A 26,561-nucleotide genomic window follows, 5' to 3' on the forward strand; every position below is an offset into this window, starting at 1 on the left:
AGTGAATATCATTTTCCTGATTATTGCTAAGGTACTAAAAAGTCCTGTTTCCTTTTGTTTTCAGCTGCTGTCTCTATGTTCTAGAAAAGCTTTTCATTTATGAAGTCTCATGACTTGGCCTTTTTTTTTCTTCTACTTCTTCTTGAGGTGTCTAAAGCTTTCCGGGTATACGGCTATTCATCATGTGTGTGTAAACGTAGGCCCTCCTACCCTCCCCGCGGTCATACTAGGTAAATATTAGGAAAATCCTTTAAAGATGACACTAAGACACTGACTAAGGGTCTGTTTGGTTGAAGAAGTAAAAAATTAGAAGAATAAAAAAATTAGTGGAAAGATGAAAAAGTGAGAGGACAAAAAAGATTTGGTTTTTCCTCATGTGTGTTTAGTTGGAGGGGTGAAAAAAGTGGAAGGGTGGAAAACTTTTTTGTTTGGTTGGAGAGAAAAAGGAAAGAATGGAAAATGTAGTTTATATAAATTGACTATTATGTCATTGTTATATAATATATAAGAAATAGATATATTTACACTTATTAATAATATAAAAATTGAATGTCATACAAAACAAAAAAAAAATCAACAAGAAACAATAGATTAATGAGGACAAGAAACAATAGAATGGAGAATAGAACGAGTACAAGGTAAAAAAAAAAAAAAAAAAGGAGAGAAGAGAAGAGAACCTAGAGTTCACGTTGCTGTGTTGTGAAGATACTAAAAAAGAGATAAGGATGAAGAGGCAAAAGGTTAATCAGGTTACAGTTAGTGGGAAAGTAAGAGGGTATGTGAGTGCAATAAAGGTGAGCATATTTGTGTAATTTATTACCCACATTGATGATGCCTAAGAAATCACCAGTAAGCTGCTAGTACTCCATCGATTGAAGCAACACCTGCGAAGAAAAAGTAGGTGATCGACAGAGAGCACCGGTGTGGTGCCGGCCAAAGACCCTCCGACGATCAAGTTAGAATCTTTAAACAACCCTAGAGTGCCAGAGTTGAGGTAATTGTGCGTACCTTTTGTCATGAGGGTTTTTGGGGTTTATATAGTGGTGTAGAGCCGAAATAACCGCCTTGGCGAGGAAGTACTTTCCTTTTAGAAGAGCAATTCGCGGATCTTTGCATATCGTATAGAGCTCTTTTCCTTATAGGGATCCTTTTGACTAAGACCAAACGTGTAGCGAAAGAACTTTCCTTATATTCATGTATGTAGAAGTCAAGATAGATTAAGAATGGAGGTTGGATTACCCCTTCAGCCCTTTTTTTCTGCCTAGGTCGTCAACCAAAGTGCACCTCCTATACTGCCGTCAGCCTAGGTCGTCAACCAAAGATATCGTCAGCTGAGGACCTTCTCACCTTGGCCGTCAGTCTTCGCTATCTTGATTCCTTTAGCCTAACGTCGCCACGTAAGGGGTGTGGCCTCGAACGTCAAAAGAGGTGTCAACGACAATAGCTGACGGATAGTATAATTCCGTCAACTTCTTAACGTACCGTCAGCATAAAATAACGTCACTATCACACATCATCTTCTCTCCTTAGTTTTCCTCCCAAATTGGGAGGACAAAATTATGTCGGCCTGGAGGGATTATTTTCCACACAATTTTATTTCTCTCTTGTTTTCTCTCCTAAACAAAAGAAGAGAAAATTTCATTTTCCATCCTATTTTTCTCTCCTTCTTTTCCATCCTCCCTGTTTTCACCCCAACCAAACAGAGCCTAAAGGTTTCAAACCCAAATGTCGTACACCCTCCTCTCATATAAAGGTGAATTTTACATATATATCTTGCATATAAAAATCACATTTATATGATAGGAGACTATAATTCACCAAGAATATCGAATGATTTCTCCGAGAGAGAGAGAGAGAGAGAGAGAGAGTATATATAAATAATATGACAACTAATCAACTTAGTACCCGTTTGGATCCCACGTCCACATTTAGCGTTTTGCGTTTTGCCGTTTTTTTTTTTACCAGCGCCTCTTGCCTTAATGAAAACACTATTCATTTGTGAACTGTAACACAAATTTTTTTTTTTTTATTGTTTTCAGTTTTCAGTAAAATAAGCAGTATCCAAACTCACATTTATTGTTGTTATTTCTTTTTTGACTTTTTATAGGTAGATAGTGGGGGGGGATTAGAAGAGGGAGTTAAGATTTGAACCATACATGGAACATCACAGTGAATATAGCAATGTTTATTACACATACCCACTTACACACACCGTACATATATTTCATTTTTGTACAAAATTGTGACTTGAAGTCACAATTTCAATAAATTAAAAAAAAAAAGTGTATTTGTGTAAACAAGTGTGTATAAGAGGCATTTTCCCAAAAAATATCATCAATGTTGGACTGTGAATTGAAACCCCAATTTCATTGACCAATAATAAAGAACAACTGTATGAAGATGACAGTATAGGTTTAACTCATGTCATACTTCTATACATATCACAGTCGCCACATTACAAGCTGATACGAGGTTCCATGTTTGGATAGTTAAGTCATATTATAAACTAAAATTGTTTTTTTTAACAACTAGTGTGAGAGAGCACGATTAAGAATCCAACCAGAAGCGTTGAACTTAATTATGAGAGGACCGATTTTATAGTTATTGGTCTGTGGAGTGGAGATGTATATGTTAGTAAGTGTTTTGTTTTAATTGGCCCTATACTTATTTATTTACAAGGTCAACATATTGTTGTCCAGAAAAATCAAAGAACAAGCATATTAGAATGGTCAGAACTTGTCTCAATCTATTGATGTGGTCCTATATAAATCTGACATGGGAGCCAAGCAGAGATCATACAGCTTTGATGCCTGTTGAATTCTTGTTGTATTTCAAAGTTTTATAACAAGACCCTCTTCGATAGACTAATAAATAATGATATTTTTTGTAATGTCTTATAAATTTGTGATTTAAACTCTATATTCTAGATTCCACTCTCCCATCATGTTCCTCACAATAATACCCTATCTAATTATAGTCCATAGACTAGCATTAATGTGTTAAAAAGTTTGAAATTTTTCACCATTCAAACCCCTAAAATGAGTTTTTCTTCTATTCAAAAGAAAAAAGAAAAAATATATATTTTTAAAAAAATATTTCGGTATCGCTTCCTTTCTTCTCCCATCTAGAGATGGTAAAAATGTCTCGTCACACCTAACTTGCCCTATCTCCCTCTTTCTTCTTTCTTTTGTATCTTTTGAATGTTGAAATAATGACAAAATATTTTCAGCCCATCCCATTCCGTACTTGTCCCACTTTTGCCTTGCGCGAACTATTTCCACTTTGAAGAGGGGATAGGGTTCCCTGCTTCCCTGATTCCAGCTTCCCCCACCCAGCTGCTATCTCTACCGTCAATCATCTCCTCTATCATGGGATTGACGATATTTGTGGATTTTCATTTTCTTCAACAAAAATTATGCTTCATAGGAAAACTCTTACTTTAAAAAATAAATAATAAAAAATAAAAACTATAATTTACTATATTGTTTCCAATCATGTACTAAATAGGTGGAGGGTTACATTTTCTATTTCCATTATCTATGAATTTGCCACGACAGAGGCTCACTGTAATATTAAAGTGAATAAGGACGTGGCTCAATAATTTTTAATCAATCTCAAAGTTTGCTGTATGAAAAAGAATATTATCTAGATTTTTTTTTTTTTTATAATCATTATCTAGATTTTTTTAACACTATATTATATCTTAATTTTAATCATTCGAAAGCTTTGGAGTTGATTTGAAAGCAAACTTTGACTTGTTTGAATTTTTATTTGTCACTGACTGTAGAATGTTTTAGAATTCGACACGTTGCACAACTTTTTTCATTTTTAATATGTTGTGCAACAGGGGGAAATTTTTAACATTAAAATTATGATTTGATGGAAGTAGAAGCGCATTCACATTAAAAATAAAATAAAATATGTTGGAAGTAATAAAGTTGAAGACACACAAAAATTTGAAATAATATTTATCAAAAATAAAATAAATTTTTTTCAAGAAACAAACGATATTTTATGTGATTTGACCAACTTTATGATTATATCTATTGGTAACGCCAACAAAAAATATCTATTATCATTAATATGAATTACAACGACATTAATCAAAGCTTACGACACTCATAACTCATACAAACAATACTCACAAATCTTACCAACATAAACAAAACCTCTCACAAATAGAAACTCACAATCCTAAAGCCCAAATGTATCCAATAACTCTCTCACATTCACAAAATAAACAAACTCTCAACGCATAACAACGAGCAATCTTCAAACCCCATAAATTCTACCAAACTATTCTTTGTAGAAACCTACTAATGTTTTCCTATGAATCTTTCTCATTTCCTTCTATGGGAGAAACCTTAGGCAAAAGCTACCAAACCATTTTATAGTAATACCTATTTTTAAGGCTTCAATCTTATTTCTTGATGAACAAGGAATACCTATTATTTCTTTTATAAGGAATTCTTTTCTTTTCATACCAAGGAGAATTTTTGTCTTCCACACCCCAAACTAAATCTGCTTAGGAGTTTGAGACAATATTTAACAAATTAGTGGCATTAGAGCTGATGGTTTGAAGGCAAGCATTTGATAGTGGTAAGGGTTCTACTAGTGGTGAGTCAAGACAATTGTATATTGGTGACTCCCATAGTTGTGCAAGGAAGACTCCTATGTTCATCCCAAAAACATGGTTGGGTAAAGGGCACATTATTGGTGCTAGTGATGCATGACACTTGGATTATTAAGAAAAATGCTTCCATTCAAGGGAGATACTAACAGAAGTGTCACATGTGACTTGGTACAAGGTTCACATATGATGGAGGAGATTTTTTGGAATATTTACGTGTGAATAGAGTGGTTGGTAAAGTAGTAAAATCTCACTTTAAATATTAATGAGAAGTATGAATGATTAATAGATAATATAATTATTGATCTCTAGTCAACTATATATTTGGTAGGCATAAAGATTTTTTTTAATTTAAAATAAACTTTTAGCTTTTAAAGTTTATAATTGCTTTGATTTTGCCCATTCATGTTCAATTTTATTTTCACATTGGTCCTACCATTCATCAAGCTATGTCAGCCATATCATGCCAAGCGTCACCAAATTACTATTGGAAATGGATGATATAATCAATATGACATGGAATTAAACATGAAAATTTTGAAATATAAATAGTGAAATTGAAAACAATAGTAAAGTGTATTTTAGTCTCTCTTCTTCTTCTTTTCTTTCTTTCTTTTTTTTTTTTTTTTTTTTTTTTTTGCTAACATTTGAGCACTTGACCATTTCTCCAATGTGTAAAGTCCCCTTGTCCTACACACACTAAATATTTTCAAATAATTATCTTTTAGAGATGACCAAAGATGCTAGTTAGGAGTTTTGAATTCAAAACCTCATGGAGGATATGGAGGGTACTTGAACATAATGAACCAAGCAATCTCTAGGCCTAGACTTAAGGCCTTCCACTACCAAAAGGCCCAAAATTTTATAATAGTAACTGGTTTAATAAATAAATAAAAATTCATAAATGGGTTATGCTTTCTTTTTCCCATCTCCAAGTGAACTGCAAAATTTTTGGCCGGCAAAAACCAACCTTGTTGAAACCCTAAACTATTTAACCGAAAAAATGTAAATGTCAAAATATCGTTGATGATCAATTTCCCATAATAGTTTTAGAATTTATTTTTTTTGTAAACGAATCTCCTACAATAAAATTTCAACATTAGCCAGTGAATCTCCCACATTGTCATATGCTAAACAATCTCTCTCTCTCTCTCTCAAAATTAAATTTAGATTTCAACTTTTCTTAACCTTGTATCACCTTACCCTGGGTAAAGCAAACCACATTCTTTTTCAGGGGGGAAAAAATTCATTTCTTTTTGTTATTATGACTAGGCCATGATATGATATTTGATTCTAAATATGAGATTAACCTTAATTTGGATATTATTAAGTTATTGAGTTATGTGTTTAATTAATCTTTGTAAGGAGAACTTGAAACAATTGGGTGATTCTTTTTTTTTTTTTCTTTAATCAATTGGGTGATTATATTAGTATTAAATAAAGTAACAATGTTAGGTTTTTTTTTTTTTTTGGAGAAGGAACAATGTTAGTTCGTATAAATTAGATTAAGTAAAATTTAAATTTAATTTATTCTTTCCACGTTATAACTTTATATTGTGGATATTAAAATATTTAAAAGACTTGTTTATTGCGTTAGCCATGAAACTGTATTGACTTGATTTTGAACGAAATTCAACCACATTTTTAAAAAGGAAAAAAAAAATTAGTATAAAGTTATGACTAAAGTTCAATTTAGTCCCCTAACTTTTGCTAAAATTTTCAAGTTAGTCCTTAATTAAGGTTTATTTTGTACAAATCTGTTAGCAAATAAAGCTGTTTAAACATTGTTTCAAACTGTTTTGTATAAAATAATACTCATCAAACAACAATTTTTAATGAAAAAGGATGTTTAAACGGTTTTGTTTGCTAACAAATTTGAACAAAATGGCGACATTGACCCATTTAAACAAAGTGATGGACTAAATTAATAAAAATTAAATTTTAAGAACTAATTTGAAAATTTGAGGTAAAAGTGAAGGGACTAAATTGGATTATATTGTGTAGGATTGACAGAAATTATAGCACAGTCTATCTTTGTATTGGGTAGAAACAACCAACCCAAGGAGTGGCTAGGTTAGGTTAGGTTGGTCCTTGAAAGCCACTTTAAATCTTTGGGTTGGGCTTGAGAGCTCACCCCAAATCTGCCTATGTAATACGGACCTCGCTTTTTAGCTTTCCGGAAACCAAACACAACTTGTAGGGAAATGAACATAGGCCTCTGGGCATATTGAGATTATTGGATTTGGATCAAAGGGCTCAACCAGAAACTTTGGGAATGCTATTAAACCCAACTCTTATAAAGGCCCATTCCTTTTACTTGTGCTATCAACTTATGGGCTAGAGTTACCAATTGAGGAATGCAAGCCTCTTTGTATTCCATTATTTTTACAAATTGGGCTCACTACTTAAAATGGAAAATCATAGAGATATGCAAATTTGACTGCATAAATTTTTATAGGTTGATGTGACAATAGATGTAATTGTAGGCTTCAATCACCTAATAAATGCATATTTGAAATGTTTTTTTGGTGATCGATGACACATAACTAATATTTCTAACATCACTCATTTAAAATTGTTGTTGTCAAATAAATTTTATGTAAGTCATCAGTGCATTCGACTATCAAAATTTCAAAATTATATGGTATTAACTTCAATAATCTTAGCGAAGAGTCTTGTAGTTCAATTTAACTCCTTTTGTGTTTTTAACGGAGATATCCAATGTTCAAATTTATGTATATAATAATAAGGGTCATGCTAACGAATGCCCTTAGGACATTAGTTAACAATCCATTTTAGGAAAGTTTTGATATCACTTTTATAGGAAATGAAAAAAGCTGTTAAAAAATTAATTGTTTTTCTTTCTTCCCCTTTAAAAACTTTTTTTAAATGGATTATTAAATAATGCCCTAAGGGCATTCATTAGCATTTCCCTAACAACGACTTTAAGGTGTGCTTTGGATGAGTTTATTGTCATTGGTTTATTTTGTTTAAATGATAAATGGTGTAAAAGTATAATTATATGTAGATTTTAAAGAAAAATTGTAAAACATCATTTACCCAAAGAAGCAAAATAAATTCATTTAAACAGAGTTGAAGAAAAGATTTTTCAATTCTTTTTTTAATATGAGAAGGAAAGTTATGGGCTTACGGATATGATTATCATTGCTCAACCTCACTTTCCTTTTTCATTTCTAGAGGGAAAATTGGGAATTCTCTTTCTAGAAGAAATGAGATTTTTTTTTTTTCGAAGTATTAAAAAAATGTTAGAGAGGATGACTAGTGTGGCTTTCCTATATAGGCATGACTATAACAACACTTTAATTGTTCATAGGCTAAGATTCCACATCACAGTCATTGATGTGATGAGTTAGGTGAACGACGTACAAATATCACAACACGCTGTTAATGGGAGAACTAGAACCTATATTCTGAAGCATTTTGGCCCAAACCCTTACCGTTAGGAATGAGTTTTGTTACAATAAATGGAACAATTAGACAGCTAGAGAAGAAACACTTTAGAAAAACGTTTTAGTCATAGTTGCTATATTCAATCACACTCATCGGTGGTGGAAAACAATGAATGATGAATTGACGATGGCATAGTTGTCTAAATGCGTGAATGGGTAGTGTGCTAGGTGGCAAGGGACTTCTGTCCGAACTTAAAAGAAGACATTGAGAGTCGAGACTTCCAAAGGCCATTAATGACATTGGTCATTGGTATTGTAGCAACCCGTGATACATTAGCATTTAGCAGTACGTAGTCGGCAAAATTTTCATTACATTTTCTAGTAGAGTTTATATTAGGAGTATTTTTCCCTTAGTTTTTTTAAGTTATTTATTTATGAACATATTTTTGAAATTAATTTTTTAAAGTATAATTATATTTTATCAAATTTCAAAAATTAAACAAATAAACTTTTCAACAAAAAGTTAATCTAAACGTATACATGATAGAAAAGAAAATTAGAAGAAAAAAGTGTATGAATTCAAAGTCTATGGACAATTAATGAATATTCTTATGCTGTCCCTTGTTGGTCTTGAGAAATTAGTGGAGGAGGTTAAGTTAATCAAAAAGATGGTTACAATTCAATGATGCAAGATGTCCTTGCCTTTTCTAGGGAAGAAAGGGTAGAGAGAAAATACCTACCTATTAAATTATTCAAATTTGTGAGTACAAAAAGATATTGTGCCAAATCCATACATGTTGTGAGAGAAAGATTTCATTAGATCATGATTTTTTTTCGAGTACAAAGAATTGGGTTCAAATCTTACTTTTTACACAAAAAAAGTAAGTCATGCTTTCACTCAATAATTAAAACAATAACTAAGAATCGGACTTCATAGGTTTCAAAATCTATTGTATTGGTAAATAAAAAATAAAAAATTATAACTTGTGAGTATAATCATATGTTTGATATTTGTAAATTATTTGATACACATTAACATGTATCCTTAGATATCATCTAGCTAATAAAACTTATTCTTTTTCTTTATAAGTTCATTGAATTTTCTCTCTTGTGATGTAAACAATGATTCTATGATTCCTTTTACATTCTCACTTTTGAAAGTCATGTAAATTGCATGAAGGACAAAAGCAAATGCTGAGAAGATTGTGATTTAAATAATGATCATAAATAAGTGGTCCCTAGATATATGCAAAGTCTAATATTTTACCTAATCAAAAAATTATAGTATAATTATTAATGGGCAGCACTAGAATGAAAAAAAATAAAAACCGATGGTTCATAAATCTTTAAGCTAGCGAAGCAGCAAGTTGAGTGACTGAGGAGAGGAGTTGTGTCCTCTTCTTGAAAAAGGTGAGCCATAAGGCATCAAAACCTTAAGAATGGTGGATCATTCACACTCACTGCTCACCAATGCCACACCTATTTTGAGAGTCTTTTGTCAAGTTGTGCTGCCATTGTGACCACAATCTATCACCTTCTACCAAAAGTAATAAGCTTTCAATTCTCCAAGGTTGGACCCACTTCCATCTGTCCAACTTGACGTCATAAACGGGTGGACAATAAACATGGTCAATTCATAATTGAGTTAGGATATTTTGACTTGACTTACTTTTAGTAATTTTTAGGTACTTTTACGATATAGTAAATGGTACTTTTTTACTTATATTTATGGTCTAATTTACTCATTAAATTCATAGAAATTCTTAACATGATCCATGATGTTTTGGATTTGGTTTCCTAACCAATATCTTGTGGTTATTTATTTATCTCTAAGTTATTTCTTCTAATAATTATTTGGTGTACGAGGAGAAAGCAATATTACAACATTAAAATGATTAGTGAAGTGTTTTGAGAGTCTTGAAAACTTTTATTTTTTATTTTTATATTTTTTACTTTAGAGTTTGCTAACAAAACTCTCTTTACAATATCGACTTGAGTGAGGTTTGGATCGTTTTGATGTTTGTTTGACTAAATAACATGTTCATTTTCATGACTTCAAAATTTAATAATTTAGGGTGAATATCGTAAAGGAGGAAACAAGAATAATGGTTTAGCTTTAGTAATATCTATCACGTCTTGGGTTCTAGTCTCTTGAACAATATTCATATTTATCTCTAAGAGGTTTTTTCTTATAATTATTCGGTATGTGGTGGATAGAAGGATTACACACACTCGAAGGTTTAAATTAATTTGGTATTTTTTCTAAGAGCCTTGGATACCTATGTAAACAAAATACTCCTTTCTTTAATTTTTAAAAAAAAAAATCAGAGATTTAGTTTAATTTGGTGTTTGTTAGACTAAGTAAAATTCTTATAAAAACTTGTTCATTTTCATGGCTTCATAATTTAATAATTTGGGTGTAGAACTTTTTATTTATATATTAATCTCCTGGTTTTCATCTTGTTAGACTGTTAGAGTATTCTCCTTTTAGGCAGACTTGATAAGCATCATTCATTTCTCTACTTTTTAGTTAACTACAATACTTTGTAGAGTTGAAAGCAATCAACGCTTAAGACTTGTTAACTGTTGAGTTGGCTTTAAGACCTAGGGAAATTTTGTTTGCATAGACTCCAATAAAATTCCTAAAATTAGGATGTCAAATAAGTATAGTTAGCATGCTCTTGTACTCTTCAATATCTTGCATGCTCATGTGCATTGCAGTTTATCTGAATTCTATTATTTTTGTATTGAAAATAATACTAAAAAATACTAAGAGTCACGTAATTTAATTGGTAATTTTTTGTGTGTTTTAATTGGAGATGTCTCGAATTCAAGTCTATTCCTTTATTTCAAGTTTTCAACTACCAAATAATAATAATAATTGTAAGTGCACAATTTGTACCCGGACCCAAACGAGTGATAGGCTCAGGCCCAAAGAGCCTTATACAATGAAATTTATAGAGCGTGAGCTTTGAAACTATACTTTACTGATATTGGACAACAGATAGGTGGGCTAGATCGCCACTACCTAAACAACCAGTAGATGAAAATAACGGAGACTCTCCTCAGATGTAAGTCGAGGATCATTTGTATTGTCTTTCTTTCTTTAAACAAAAGATTAAGATTGAAGATAATCTATACAATGCTCTCTCTATCTTTTCCTTTCTTTCTTTTTTCTCTCTCCCCCTTCTTGATGCCTCTTCTCTTTCTTATATCCCTCTTTTCCTCCATTTCATCTTCCACGTGTAGCACATATCACCTAATTAGATACTTGTCTTATTCACTTCTTTCTGGAAGTCTTCAAACAATAGCTGAAAGGTTGAACATTTACTGTTCAGAGGTCATTTTCCTATTAATGCGGCCAGAGAAGTAGGTGGAGGGTCTTTAATACGGTGGTAGCAGCATTTTCCCTTGATATTTCTCATACATTCCCCCTCTTTATAAACGTGTGGGATACATCTTTACCCAACAAACTTTCCAGAATTCTCTCCTCAAGCATCATAACGTGTCATACGATCTTCATTTGACTTAGCCGAGGAGATGTCTCTCTTCGTACAACCTCACCAATCTTTCTAGCAAAAGTAGGCTTGTGAGCCTCAAAGGCTCTGCTCAAACAGGCTCACACCACCAAATCAGGCCCAAGACCCAAATGCTTGTTTTGACTATTTTACCCCCACAATAATAATAATAATAATAACAACTTTATTTCTAAAATCCCATAACATAGTTGTCAAATCCTTCAAAATTTCAAACTCAAAAGTCGAATGGATAGGATTACATACAATTTAGTTTGCTTCATCAATCACAATAATAACTTAATCGATTGCATGTAACGAACGTTTTATAGTATATAGATCTCATTAATTTATTGGACCCACACATCATAAGAGGTTAGTGCATATAACCAATATAATAGATAATTCCCCCTCAAAAAAAAAAAAAAAATATATATATATATATATAATAGATAATTCTCAATTATCTAGATACCTTTATAAAATAATTTATAAAATGATTTATGAAATGACCCACGTTCTATTCAAGAGCCAATATATATATATATATATAAACTCTTCAACAACATTAATATGGACTCTCATGGAAGCATAGTTCATGTGCATTTTTGTTTATTTGATATCCACTGTTTTCATATGCAAAAGAATACCTTAAAATACCAAGTCTCGAAACTTAATTAACACTTTTTAATATTTTCATGAGAGATGCCTAGGATCCAAATCCCCCCTCTACCTTTTTTTTATTTTTATTTTTATTTTATGCGCCCCCTCTTCCATTTTAGCTAGAAAAAAAAAAAAAACCTTTTAAATAACTTTCTTTTTAAACCCCCCTAAAGGCCTAAGCATGTTGTCAAATCCTTCAAAATTTCAAACTCAAAAGTCAAATGGATAGGATTACACGAGACTTGTATTTCAAACTTTCTTCTTTTTGGTTAATTGACTAAGAGTCCGTTTGGATAGAACTTATTGCTAAAAACTGAAAATTGAAAACTGAAAACACTGTACAAAAATAATTTTTTAATGTGTAAAAATTACTGTTCATCCCAAAAAGTACTGTTCATTGGCCTAAAATCACTGTTCATGGCCAATGAACAGTGATATATGCGCGTGGAAAAAAAAAAAACGGGCTGGACGTGGACGTGCTGTGCTATCCAAACGCATTCTAAATTGCTCTGTCAATTACAATAAATTGTGTCTTTTAAGAGGATATTTTCTATATCCATTGCATGTAACAAATCTTACACAATGTGTGGATCTCAAGAAGTTAGTGCATGCATTAAATACAGTAGATCATTCAAAAATTATCTAGATACCTTTATAAAATAATTTAGGATAAGATTCATGAAATGGCCTACATACTATCCAAGAGCCAAAAACGATTTTTTATTTTATTTTAAATTTCTTCAATAGCATTAATATGGACTTTGGCAAAGAAGTAGGTCTCATTTTCATTTTTCTTAAAATGAAGTCAAGGACACAACTTTTGTGTCACATGTTTGAGTTGATCAATTGTGAATTGCAAAAAATAAAATGAATTGGGTCAATATGAAAGTAATTATTCACTACTCACAATTGAATACATTATTAAGTTGTAGCATATAGTGTGGTAGTAGAAGAACGATTTTCTTTATGTTGCATAATTCTTCTCCCCCATGTAACAAAGAAAATTTAAGAATACAATTTTTGTGCTAGAACTTCTATCACAATTCGGACATAGTTCACCTACTCCATTGTGAGTAATTGGAAAAATAATAATAGATTTATGTGAAAATGATAGTACACTATTTACCATCGATCACTTTAATAAATTACATTAAAAGCTGCTGGTCCTATCACAACTGCTCACAATAATACAACAAACAAGACTAGCTCTCTTACAACAGGAAAAAAGAGTTACATCAACTGTTGTTGTAACTGAATAGTCGCTCTCATGAAATTGAAATGCAGTGCATAGATGATAGAAGTACTAAGTTACTTCTAATGGTCTATTGCAGCAACAATTTCTACCATAAAGTTAAAAAGGAGGAAAAAAATTTAATGCATAGTTAGTTTTTCAAAACAGAAATTACCCATTAAAATCTCTGTGGAACGATGCATATACAATTGAGTAGAGGTGCTGATTTAAAGTTCAATGACCAGAAAAAGTAGCAGCAGATTTTGCTGTAAGATGAACATTTTTTTACACTAATACACATTTCAACATATGGCTAGCTACAAACTACACTAAACATCCACAATTATCAAAGACACTTCTGCAAAAGAAATTGGAAACACAATTTTCCAAACTTCATACCCAATACAGAAAGAGACCTCAATCAGAATTTTACAAAATTCTGAACCAATGTTTGGGCTCATTCGTGACCAAGTTGCCTAATTAGACCCAACCCGACCCGATCGAATCATTGCCCGAATAACCCCCCAAAAAGAAAAAGAAAAAAAAAACCAAAAACTAACAATAATGAAAACTAAAAACCTCCATCTATGCCCATCATTCAATCAATAATACAATTACACAATCCCATCTACTAAACCATAACCATAATTAATAATAATAATAATAATAATAATAATAATAATAATAATAATAATAATCAAACCGGTTCAGGGTTAATTAAATTGTTTTTAACCATCGAACCCGGTCTGGCTCCAAACCGCATCTCTCACCCGCCTCATGTCCCGGCCCTTTAAGGTCCGGCCCACGCCTTCAAAAACCGAGGTGGCCGCCATTTTCTGGCTCCGCGCGTACTCACGCGCCAGGTACTCGTGCGGTGGGACCATCTCCGAGTCACCATCCTCGTCAACCTCGTCCAACTCGTGCAGCGACTCGACCGAGTCGACCCGGAGTATCTTGCTCCAGTCCGGCACGTTCACCGGCGCTGACGTGGCCATGTGCCTCCCGCCGCCGCGCGTCGCAGAAGAAACGCCGTCGTTTCCGCGGTACTGGTGCACGACTCTAGACGACGAAGAAGCCATCGTCGTAGAAGCAGTATTATTCGTCATCGACGACGCGTCGTTTCCGTCGAAAGCCAACGACAGCCCGCCCACGTGGCGGTCATCCCGCGGAATCCGGCGACGAAAGATCCCGTTGGCGCGTGGACTCCAGTCTCCTTGTTGGGAATTGGAATTATAGTCATCTCCGAAGTTGTTGCTGTTGCTGTTGCTGTCAACCATGGACCAAACATCCTCTTCTCCGAGCTCCGAACTGTCCGTGCCGTTTGAGCCTTGTCCGTTGCCGTACACACCACCATACCCACCGCCATAGCTCCCAAGAAACCTCTCGCTACGACTTGTCGTCAATTTCCGACCCTTGGCCATATCGCATGATGGTATCAAAGCCCAGAACCCGGATACACGGATTCGGGTTTTACCCGGATTCTTTTATAATAATATATTTTTTTAAAATAAAAATTAAAAAAAAAAGAATAAAAACTATACTATAACAACATGGGCATAAATCAGCCCGGGGTTCGGAAGAATGAGGAGGTATATATAGCAAAATTTCAGTTGTTTTTTCGTGAAGACGTGTGTGGTCCCCACTTTTCTTTTCTTTTTTTCTCATTTCATTTGAATTTGGGATTCATTTTGTCTACATTTCATCACCACATAATATACTTTTGATTTTATGGCGAGAATAGAAGACGGCAAGCCAGTCACGTAACCAAGAATTTAATATGGAGTTCTGTTGGGATACTTTCTATTTTGTTAAAACAAAAAAAAAAATTTGTTAAAAAAATTATAACAAAATAAATTTTAAACTATAAATAATGTCATGGGACACACAGCTGACTTACTTTGTGTGTTTTTTGAAATTTGGCTTGATCATAAACAGTATCGTGGCACCTAATTGAAAAATGCAAAAGGACTAATAATTTCTAGGCAAATGCGAGCTATTAATCATTTTCTAAATTTTTTTTAAAAAAAAGAAAAAAAAGAAAGGAGAGAGAGGTAAGTACAGTAAGTTTTTTTTCCTTGGTTCCACGCACTTTGGGATCGCGTGAGAGTGATTTGTATGCCAAAATTGGAGTTTAATTTGTTTTAGAGTTCCTATCACCCTTAGCAAATAAGGTAAGAAACAACGGGATGACTCTGTCTTTGACAGAATAATTTTTTTTTTTTTTTTTATAAATTTTATAATCAATTCATTTCATCCGTTGAATTTTTCTTGCTTTAATTTATTTTTAAAATTATTTTGACAAAATTGTACTGCTTTATAGTTTATACCTTCTAATTAGTTTATTGATTGATTTTAGTTATTATAATGATGCCAATGTATCATTTTCTTAATCATAGTCGCGTTTTCACTGTCAACTTACTTTAAAACAAACATTGTTTGCTTGTGGGTTTTAGTGATGTGAGGGTTTGTTGATATTATTATAATATTCAATATTATAAATATTAGATTTTCAAAATTTTAAAACCAATTTAGAAACAATATTAAACTTAGAGGATGTTGAAGTGATTGTAAAAAAAGAAAATAGTACTTTAAGTGAAACCCAAGATCTGTATATTTAACTCATATGTTTCTAATAAGGCAAGATTTATTACAGTATTTAGGTGTTGTTCCTTAAGTTTCTTTTTTAAGATTTTGCTATGTGGATTTTTTTACATAGAATGAAAGTGTATTTTTTAGTTAAATAATCACATGGTTGTATCTTAAAAAGGAAACTTAAAGAACAATACCTAAGGTACTGTACTTAAGATTTGTCCATTTTAATAATAATTAAGTCAAGTATTAAGGTAAGAGTAGTTTGATCTTTGTAAAATTAAATGTCAAGTCACATAAAAATAATTGATTGATGAATTCATAAAATCATAAACAGGTAACCAATTATAATTTAACTGACAATTAGATGTATAATAGTTATCCTTCTAGTAAAAATGTAAGTTAGTTTTAGAGACTTAAAATTTGTTTATTTTTACTTCTTTAGTCTTGATGTTTTGCATTTACTTTAATTTTCTCATGGGCTATAGCATAATAAGAACATTTAATTAAACACAAAAGAGAGGAATCCATTATAATAGTTTAGAAATAGAGTGATATTATTAATTATACTATATAGAGTTTACAATTTTTTTTGATACAAGATAGAATTTTTACTCTAGCCTAATCTAAGTGTATATGTATGTGAAACTCTCTCCTAAAGACTTGAACCCCAACCCTTGCTCCCACATCTTACAAGCATTTATACTTGTAAAGTGACCACCACACTAAGGGGGAGCGGTGGTGAGTTTACAAATTAATATCGAGAAAACTTAACGAATGCTCTAAAAGCATTGATTTAGAAAATTGTTTTAAAATTTTTTATGGGAAAATAAAAAAGTATTTGACTTTTTTAACAACTTTTTATATTTCCAATTAAAATGATATAAAACATAAAATGATTCATTAACAAATGTTTTAAGGACACCCAAATCCATTAATATATCATTAGTTAGACAAAAACAACTTAAACTTTCATTTTTACGTGGTTAAGACCTGTCAATGACTCAATTATATTAATTAACATTTTTCTTAGAGACGTTATATATGATGTATGTATGTATATCTAATTATCTATAATAGGTGACGATTGTTTTACACTACCGTGAGATAAAAGCAACTTAAATATTCATTTATGAAGTAGTTAAAACCCATCAATGAATCAATCATATAAATTAACATTTTCCTCAGAGATATCATATACGATTGTTTTACACTACCTTGAGATTAGATAAAGATTTGTCCACATCAGCTTTCATTCTCTCCTCTCATAAGAGGGATCCCACTATTTGACCCTACCCTGTTTGACCACGTCAAGTGCATCTAATCAGGGACCCACAGTCCATGAGGGTACACACATGCTAGACCTCCACACTATTTGTCCTCTAAATATTTACCACGTGTACTAGGGTACCTATCATGCCACGTGTCATAACAGTGATCATTTAAAATTTTTAAGGAAAAGAAAAACAAAACCAAAAAAAAAGTTTTGGGGATGTTCACTTCAACATTGCTAATGATAGTGACATTAAATTAACACTGCATATATAATTAATCGTTTAGGATGAAATCTTTGCTTATGGTTAAGGTTAAAATAATATAATGTCCCAACTTGGGTTTTTTTTGGGGATTGGGTTTTTTTTTTTTTTTTTAATAAATTATTAGAAAAGCAAAGTCTTCAGTGATAGCCACATTGGACGGTGGACAACAAAATGGTAGGGACAAAATTTAGTGTGGGACCCACAAATGCAATTGTCGTTTTGTGTGACATATAAAAAAAACAAGGTGCCTTATCACCATTCATTGTCAAAGATATCACAATCAAAGCTAAGGCCCAAAACCCCATCCAAGGGTCTAATTTTGTCTAAAACCTTACTATTATTTTGTTATGGCACTTTGGTAGCTAGGGGCTTTGATTTTATTTGAGTATTGTTTTTTTTTTTTTTTTTTTTTTTCACTTTGCCTATAAATGTTTTTATTTTTGGTTGGTTGATGTATGATCATGATGGTACTGTAAAGTGCCACTTGTGTGGAGGTATTATTGAGGAACCCACTAGGGCCCACTCTTACTTATATTGGCCTCATTTTGTGGAGGTGGGACCCGGACTTGCCATGACCGGACTTGTTTGGGACCCACTGTAAATTTGTTGGGTTTGCCAGATGCGGGCCATGGCCCAACTCTGGCTACTATTGGACCTATCATTGCTATCAAGTATCCTATGCTTGCCTACCATTTTTTTTATCCAACATTTGCTTTTCACCCTACTAATTACTTAATAAAATAATTATACTGTATAGGGTCCCAAGAGTAGTAACCCTAATTTCTTTAATTTTTAAAATATATATATATATTTATACAAGATAAAATTTATAGTCTAGTTTAATCTAAGCGTATATGTGTGGGAAGCTCCCTCTTGAAAACTTGAATCTCGATCCTTACCCCCCACACCCACAAGCATTTATACTTGTGGAGTGACTACCGCACCAAGAATGCACGGCGATTAATTTTTAGCATATTGAATATTATAGAATTTGAATCTATAATATTCACTCTATAATAATTAATAGTTGTCATTAAGTCAAGATATTAATGTGTTTATTTTTTGTGTAAACTATATTCAATTTCAAATTATTTATTCAACAATAAAATATTTAATTTATTAATTTAGTTGAAAGTCATTAATTAAGCTGAGCTTAGTAACGTAAGATTATAATCGGGTTGGAGCATTAAAGTGGTTGAATATATGTTATGATTTGTTCGGATGGGATGTGGTTAGTTTTTTTGGTTTGTCCACCACAAAGTGGAGTCAATCTTTAGTGTGTCTCTTTGCCCTTGGGTTAAAGAGCAACCTCACCCACAATGGATGAGTAGCCATTTTACAAAAAGAAAGTCATTAAAGAATTTAAATATTGAATCAAGATTTCACAGGTCTCTATTTTCATGGGATGGAAGTGCATGTCATTAAGCCCAACGACCATTGGCACTACTACTAGAAGTGAATATTTGCACATACTTTTACAACAATCTAATCTTGTAATGGGATATGGCATGGATTTCTTATGTAAAGGGGAAAAATAGATTTGCTATTGATTCAATATACAAAGTTGTTTAATTTGCACCAACTGTAATTTGGATTTACGAACAATGATTCAATGGCGGTTTTTAAAGTCTTCCTGCCACTTTGGAACCAAGGGCAGAACCTGAAATTTTTGTTTGGAAGGCCAAATTGCAACATTAGTATATTTATCAAGACAACTCCCCATACACACATATATACATATATATATATATATATTTTTTATATACACACACATATACACACACTTTTTTATTTGATAAGTTATATATATATATATATATATATATATATATATATGCACCTAACAAAAAAAAATAAGCTTAACATTTTCAATCAAAATTATATTTGATGGCGATCTTTCATAAAATAAAATTCATATTTATCATTTTCATAGTGAAATTCTTAAAAAAAATTTATTTTTGATACAAATTTTCTATTAAAGCAAGTAAAAAAATCTTGCAATTGAACTAATAAAATTTTCAAAAACACGAATGATCCAAAACTTAGAGGAACAAGTTAGACTCCAAACACATTTGAAGCTATCTTGGTTTAACCCATTATGTGGCAACTAAAGATACATTTTATGTGTAGTTTTAGTGACAAATTTTTTTTAATGAGTCAATGACTAGTTAATCGCCACATAACAAGTTGAAAAAGATAGATTCTTTGGTGCCAAACTTTATCAAATATTTAAAAGATATAAGAGCACATTTTACAATAAAAAATAGAGTTGTAAAAAAATAAAGTTATGTCTCTATAACAATTAGACCAATTTTTTTTTAAGAGAATCATTGGACTAATTCAAATACTTAGGGGGGCCAACTCTTATTTTTGTAGACTAAAATTTTAAAAACATTAAAATAATTATAATTATAATTATATATATAATTTCAAAAGGGGGGGGGGGGGGGAGGGGGGGAATGCCCCCACCCTTAAACATAGTTCCGCCTTGTTTGGAACAATACAACATTATTGGAACACAATTAATAGGAGTCTTTTGGCTAAAAATTGCAAAAAACGAAGTTTATTATTGTTATAGGTACTGTTCAAAGTTATTTGGCAAAATGAGAAGAGATTTAATTTCAGAATCGTATTGCCGAAATTGCAAGAAAAAAGTAGGATGTGTCAGGGGAGAGAGAAAATTGAATTTCGGTAATGACATTACCGAAATTCTTGTCCTGCCCTGCTGCCCGTGAAGTGCCCAAAATACTGAAATGGAAAACCAATTGTGGCAATGGCATTGCCGAAAATGGGAGGGGAAAAAAAAAAAAAAAATTTGTGGCAACCAAGTTGCTGAAAATTGAGGGAAAAAAGAAAAAAAAAAAGATGTTACGTCCACAATATTTTTCACAATAAATTACAGGTGGTTAGTTGTTATTGGTTTCAAATTTGGAACCTAACACTAAGATAATTTTTTTGCTCCAATAATAACAATAAGTAACAACTTGTCATTTATGATTTGTCAGAAAATATCGTGAAAATGTTGCGAACGTATCATTTCTAAAAAATCGTGGAGCCGAAATAGAAGGAAAGAAAAAAAAAAAAAAAAAGGGGCAATGTGGCAATGCCATTGCCGAAATAGAGGGAAATTTGTGGAGTTGAAATAAAAAAAAAAAAAGAAGGGCAATGTGGCAATTACACTGCCGAAATAGAGGGAAATTTTTCCCTCTATTTCGGCAAAATGGCATTGCCACATTGCCCCCTTTTTTTTTTTTTTTTTTTTTCTTTCTTTCTTTTTCCTTCTATTTCGGCTCCACGATTTTTTTTTTAGAAATGATACGTTCACAACATTTTCACAATATTTTTACAACAAATCATAAATAACAAGCTGTTACTTATTGTTATTATTAGAGCAAAAAAGTTATCTTTAAAGGCAGTTCAAATTCGAACCAATAACAACTAACCAATTCGTAATTTATCGTGAAAAATATCGGACGCAAGATCTTTTCTTTTTTTTTCCCTCCATTTTCGGCAACTTGGTTGCCACCATTCTTTTTTTTTCCTCCCATTTTCGGCAATGCCATTGCCACAATTGGTTTTCCATTTCGTATTTTGGGCACTTTCACGGCAGGCAGTATAGAAAAGAATTTCTAATGTCATTACCGAAATTCAATTTTCTCTCTCCCCCGACACATCCTACTTTTTTTTTTGCAATTTCGGCAAACAAATATACGAAATTTCGCTTTCCTTATTTCGCTAAATAACTTTGAACAAGTACCTATAACAATAATAAAACTTCGTTTTTTGCAATTTTTAGCTAAAAGACTCAATACGTAACGGGACTATTAATTGTCGGAGTCTTTTATTAAAATTGCAAAAAACGAAGTTTATTATTGTTATATGGCACGGCTGCAAAAGTTATTTAGCAAAATAGCAGAGATCGAATTTCGGCAACCGTATTGCCGAAATTGCAAGAAAGTAGGATGTCAGGAGAGAGAAAATTGAATTTCGGCAATGACATTACCGAAATTTTTTTTCCTCGCCCGTCGCTCGTGAAGTGCCCAAAATATCGAAATGGAAAACCATCAATGGCATTGCCGAAAATGGGAGGAAAAAAAAAAAGAATGGTGGCAACCAAGTTGCCGAAAATGGAGGGAAAAAAAAAGAAAGATGCTACGTCCACAATATTTTTCACAATAAATTACGTTAATTGTTATTGGTTTCAAATTTGAACCTAACACTAAGATAACTTTTTTGCTTTAATAATAACAATAAGTAACAACTTGTTATTTATGATTTGTTGCAAAAATATCGCGAAATGCTGCGAACGTATTATTTCTAAAAAAAATCGTGGAGCCGAAATAGAAGGAAAAAAAAAAAAAGGGGCAATGTGGCAATGCCAAATAGAGAGGAAAAATTTCCTCTATTTCGGCAGTGGCATTGCCACATTGCCCTTTTTTTTTTTTTTTTTTTTTTTATTTTATATTTGGGCTCACAAATTTCCCTTCATTTCGGCAATGGCATTGCCACATTGCCCCTTTTTTTTTTTTTATTTCTTTCTTTTCCTTCTATTTCGGCTCCACGATTTTTTTTTATAAATGATACGTTAACAACATTTTCACAATATTTTTACAACAAATCATAAATGACAAGTTGTTACTTATTGTTATTATTGGAGCAAAAAAATTATCTTAGTGTTAGGTTCAAATTTGAACCAATAACAACTAACCACCCGTAATTTATTGTGAAAAATATTGTGGACGTAAGATCTTTTTCTTTCTTTTTTCCTCCATTTTCGGCAACTTGGTTGCCACAAATTTTTTTTTTTTTTTCCCCTCCCATTTTCGCAATGCCATCGCCACAATTGGTTTTCCATTTCAAATATTTTGGGCACTTTCACGGCAAACAGGTAGTGACAAGAATTTCGGTAATGTCATTACCGAAATTCAATTTTCTCTCTCCCCGACACATCCTACTTTTTTCTTGCAATTTCGGCAATACAAGCCAAAATTCAAATTTCCTCTTTCCTCATTTTGCCAAATAACTTTGAACAGTACCTATAACAATAATAAACTTCGTTTTTTGCAATTTTTAGCCAAAAGACTCATGTATTCATCCAATATAAGAGGAACCAATATGATATTAATTTAATTAAGGTTATAAAAATTAAGGGTCTTTTTAGCATATACTTTTAGAGTATTTTTGCATTTGTTAATGAAATATATATATATATTTAAAATTAATACAATTTTCATGGAAAATATAAAAAGTTGTAAAAAAATAGTTAGGTACTTTTTTCTTTTCTCATAAAATTTTTTAAAAATAGTTTATAAACCAATATTCTTAAAGCATGAGTTAAATTTTTCCAAAAATTTAATAATGTCTTATGGAGTTTTTTTTCCCCTCGAGCAAACCTCTAATATTGCATGACCCACCACTTTTGTCATTTATGTCGAAGAGCCAAAAACCCACCACAATCAGAAGCTGTTTACGTGATGCATTTCATTGGATGTAGCTTGGGCACAAAAAAACAAGATCTGGGTGTGTGTCAATTCATTTTTTTGCGGAATCAGAATCGCGCCTGCTAGCTAGCCACACCACACCACCGTCATTACACTCCAACCCGGCAGGCCCTAATACCCTAAATCAATAAACAAGGCACAAAGGTATATATCTCCATGTGATATCATGGTTTCCAGGTTGATACAATTCAATATATATATTTTTTGTGTGGATGAAATGAATCCCATTTAGCCTTTTTCTAAAGCAGAAGAGTACAACCCATTTTATTAAACTTATAAGTTAGTAATAAAATAACTTCGATGGCTGTTTTTTAATGTGTTGATTAGATACGCGGGATCACAGGGTTGAGTAATGATTGTACTAGGATGGATCATAGAGGGTGTTATTTTATTATATTTGATTGGTTTTGTTTCAGTTTTCTTTTTTAATGTGCAAAATGTCATACCCGTATGATTAGTTTAACATGGGGTTTCTTGTACTGAAGTATCAGAAAGTTTTTGTTGGAGGCTTTGTCGGATTGTGAAGCTTAGGGTTGTCATAGCCAATGAACTTTGATTCTTTGCACGAGCTATTCTATACATTGTTGCAGAGGAAATGGGGTCCATTGGTTCTAGAACAAAAGCTACAAAAGCTATAAGGAAGAAAGTCATTTGGCATTTGGGTTCTCTCATCTTTTATTGTATTATATATATATATATATGATAATTCATACTTTCACAGACAGACAGCTTATTAGCATGGATCTCCAATTTATTAGGTAAAGATTCAACAGGTCAGTTGGTCACCCATCTTAATAATGCATGAGGCCACATAACAAGCATGATTGGGTTGTCCAACATAATGGAAAAAAAAAATGAAGCAGTAGTACTAGTCTCCATCAATAATGGAATCAACATGTATGCAGGGTTGTCCAACATTTATATGTTTCTTGCAGAGGTGGATGGCTACCAAAGGATTTGGGTTGGCATGAATATAAGAGCAAGAATTTATGGGTAACATAGGTATTATTGGTTTCATTAGTACATGAATGTATGGTTTATCTTTCATATTCTTTTTGGCCTTTCTAAAATCGCTGCAATAATTCAATAAGTGCACTACAAGATTGATGAGACCGAAAATCGTCAGTTAGTCACACAATTCTCATGTGCCATAGACAAACCTTACACAACACAAAGCGAAGAAGAAAACCTTATGAAGAGTACTGGTGTGGTACCGACTAGATAACCTCCGAAGATCAAATCAGAAAGTTTTCACAACTCTAGAATGCCAGAGCTGAGGTCAATTATGCATACCTTGGTCTTAATTTGAGGGTTTTGGGTTTTTATAGTAGTGGGGAATCGACCTCAGTCCTTTGGCGAAGAAGAATATTTGCTTGTAGAGAAGATCCTCATAAATGCTCGTATTTTATGAGATCCTTTCCATATGAAGATTCTGTTAACTAAGGTTAATCGTGGAGTACAAGTTATTTCCATTTGAAATTCTTTGAAGATCAATAAAACCATGTGGGTGTCATGTGGCATTGTCATCGTCTACTTTGTATCTATCTACCTCCCTGTCTGTCCAATAAGGGTAATCCATCTACTTACTACGTGTGTTGTCTTGTTGCCTTCTCTCTTTGTCCGTTAACCCAGTGTAGCTGTCTATGGTTGTTTCTGTAAAATCTGACCATTTATCTTAATTTTATCCTCTTCAAAGATCATGCTAGAATAACAGATAACGAATAAATTCACTATTTCTTAAAAGTTTAAACTTTGAGATAAAGTGATGATGTATTGTATATGCAAAGGTTTTTGTGTGTGTTTTAAATTTTTTCTATTACCGTTGAACTATGCACAACACATCAACTCCATCCCAGTGGGAAAAAAAATATTATACATTAGTTTTTTTTTTTTTAGTTTGAGGTTGTTTTTGTTTAGGTTTCTTAGGTTTGAGATTTTTCATTTTAGACCACCAAGTTCAATTTTGTTTTCAAAATGGTTATTCCATCATTCATGTACATGACTAATCTAACTATTAAGAAAGAGAAGAAAAGAAGAAGAATTGAAAATTGAATCAAACTTGGTGAACCAAAATAAAAAATCTCAAACTCAAAGGACCTAAATGAAACATTCTTAAATTTAATGCTTCAAAATGTAATTTACTCCTAAATATTTATAAGAAAGAAAAATGGTTAGATGTTTTATACTTTTATTTTTATATTCGTTCATTCATTTGGAATTTGGAATGCCTAATATTGTGGAACTTCCCAGGTAGTGGCGGAGCCACTTTGACCGTTGCTCTCGATCGCCCCCAAACTTTTTAAAAATTATGTATTTTCCTATTCGATGTAATTATTTTTACAGGTAGTTCTTAATTCTTTCTAGTGTAAGCATATTTATAAATATTACTTAAACTAATTAAGTCATGTTTCTTTCCAAATATATGTCAAGTCATGATAAATATATTAGGTTATAAATTTAGCATATGTTTTAATTTTTTATTGAAGTAGAGTCACAATCAATGATTGTTGACCATTGTGCAAAAAAAAAAAAAAGATTGTTGACCCAAAAAAAAAAAAAAAAAAACTTTGTGCCAATTTGCAATTCATGGGTTACATCGAAATTTCTCTTTTCCTATGATGGTGAAGCAGAAGATGAGTCACAAAGTAATATTATCGTAAGAGTGAACCACACCGAAAGAATTAACTCAAAGCAAAATTGTGAACAACCCTATTGGTTGCAAATTGCAGGTGGTAGGATCAGTGTTATCCACAGGGCATGATACTTTTCCGAGAAAGGATCGCTATCCTATCCTCTACCCTCTTTTGAATTGTTATTCTCACGTTGGGCCAGCCATCACTGGAGTCATGTGTCCCATCTCTTTGAGGACTTGATGGTGCAACAAATTGTGTACCAACTTGAAGAAGAAGAAGAAGAAGAAGATTTTTGAAAACCCACATCTAAATATCCAATCTAGTTACTATCTAGAAACTTTTTTAAGTTGTTTAATTAACTATTAAAGTTTTCAAATCTTTCTTGCTATTTTTCAACAATCTCAAACGATTATGGTGGATATGTACAAAATCAGCAAGACTATTACCGTCCATGGCAAATGAGAGTTAGAATTCATAATAGGGAAAGATTGTTTTTAAAGTCTTACAAGACTCATTGTTCTTACCTCTTTTTTTGGCTGAAAATAAGTGGGAGAGAGAGATTAGAATCCAAGTTCTCTTTACAGGTAGAACTAGACAGGTAGAACTAGATAATGCTACTGAGTGACATGACTCTACTAATCCCAATTATTTGTTACAAGGTATTTTCCCTCTTTTCTTTTTTGGATAGTTTGCTAGCTTTATCTAGTGGTGTGCTGCTGATTAGCCTGCAATGCATTCACTATCTGTCCACCACACAATCTAAAATTGTTCAATTAGTTTACGCTTTAGCTTCTTAATAACATCAAGAGTCTTGTTATAGAGTAGTATTATTTGATTTTCTATATATGATA

At 32.3% G+C, this 26,561-nt stretch overlaps 1 protein-coding gene across 1 annotated transcript; it reads right to left on the reverse strand.

Moving 5' to 3' along the window:
* Nucleotides 1–13,710: 13,710 nt before the first annotated feature.
* Nucleotides 13,711–15,021, reverse strand: LOC142634532 (protein S40-6-like). Its single transcript, XM_075808838.1, has one exon. The coding sequence runs from the start codon at nucleotides 14,868–14,870 to the stop codon at nucleotides 14,178–14,180; it is 693 nt and encodes a 230-aa protein (XP_075664953.1). The 5' UTR covers nucleotides 14,871–15,021; the 3' UTR covers nucleotides 13,711–14,177.
* Between the last annotated feature and the right edge of the window lie 11,540 nt (nucleotides 15,022–26,561).

Source organism: Castanea sativa, chromosome 5 (assembly GCF_040712315.1).
Source record: "Castanea sativa cultivar Marrone di Chiusa Pesio chromosome 5, ASM4071231v1".
In the NCBI taxonomy this organism is placed as follows: Eukaryota; Viridiplantae; Streptophyta; class Magnoliopsida; order Fagales; family Fagaceae; genus Castanea; species Castanea sativa.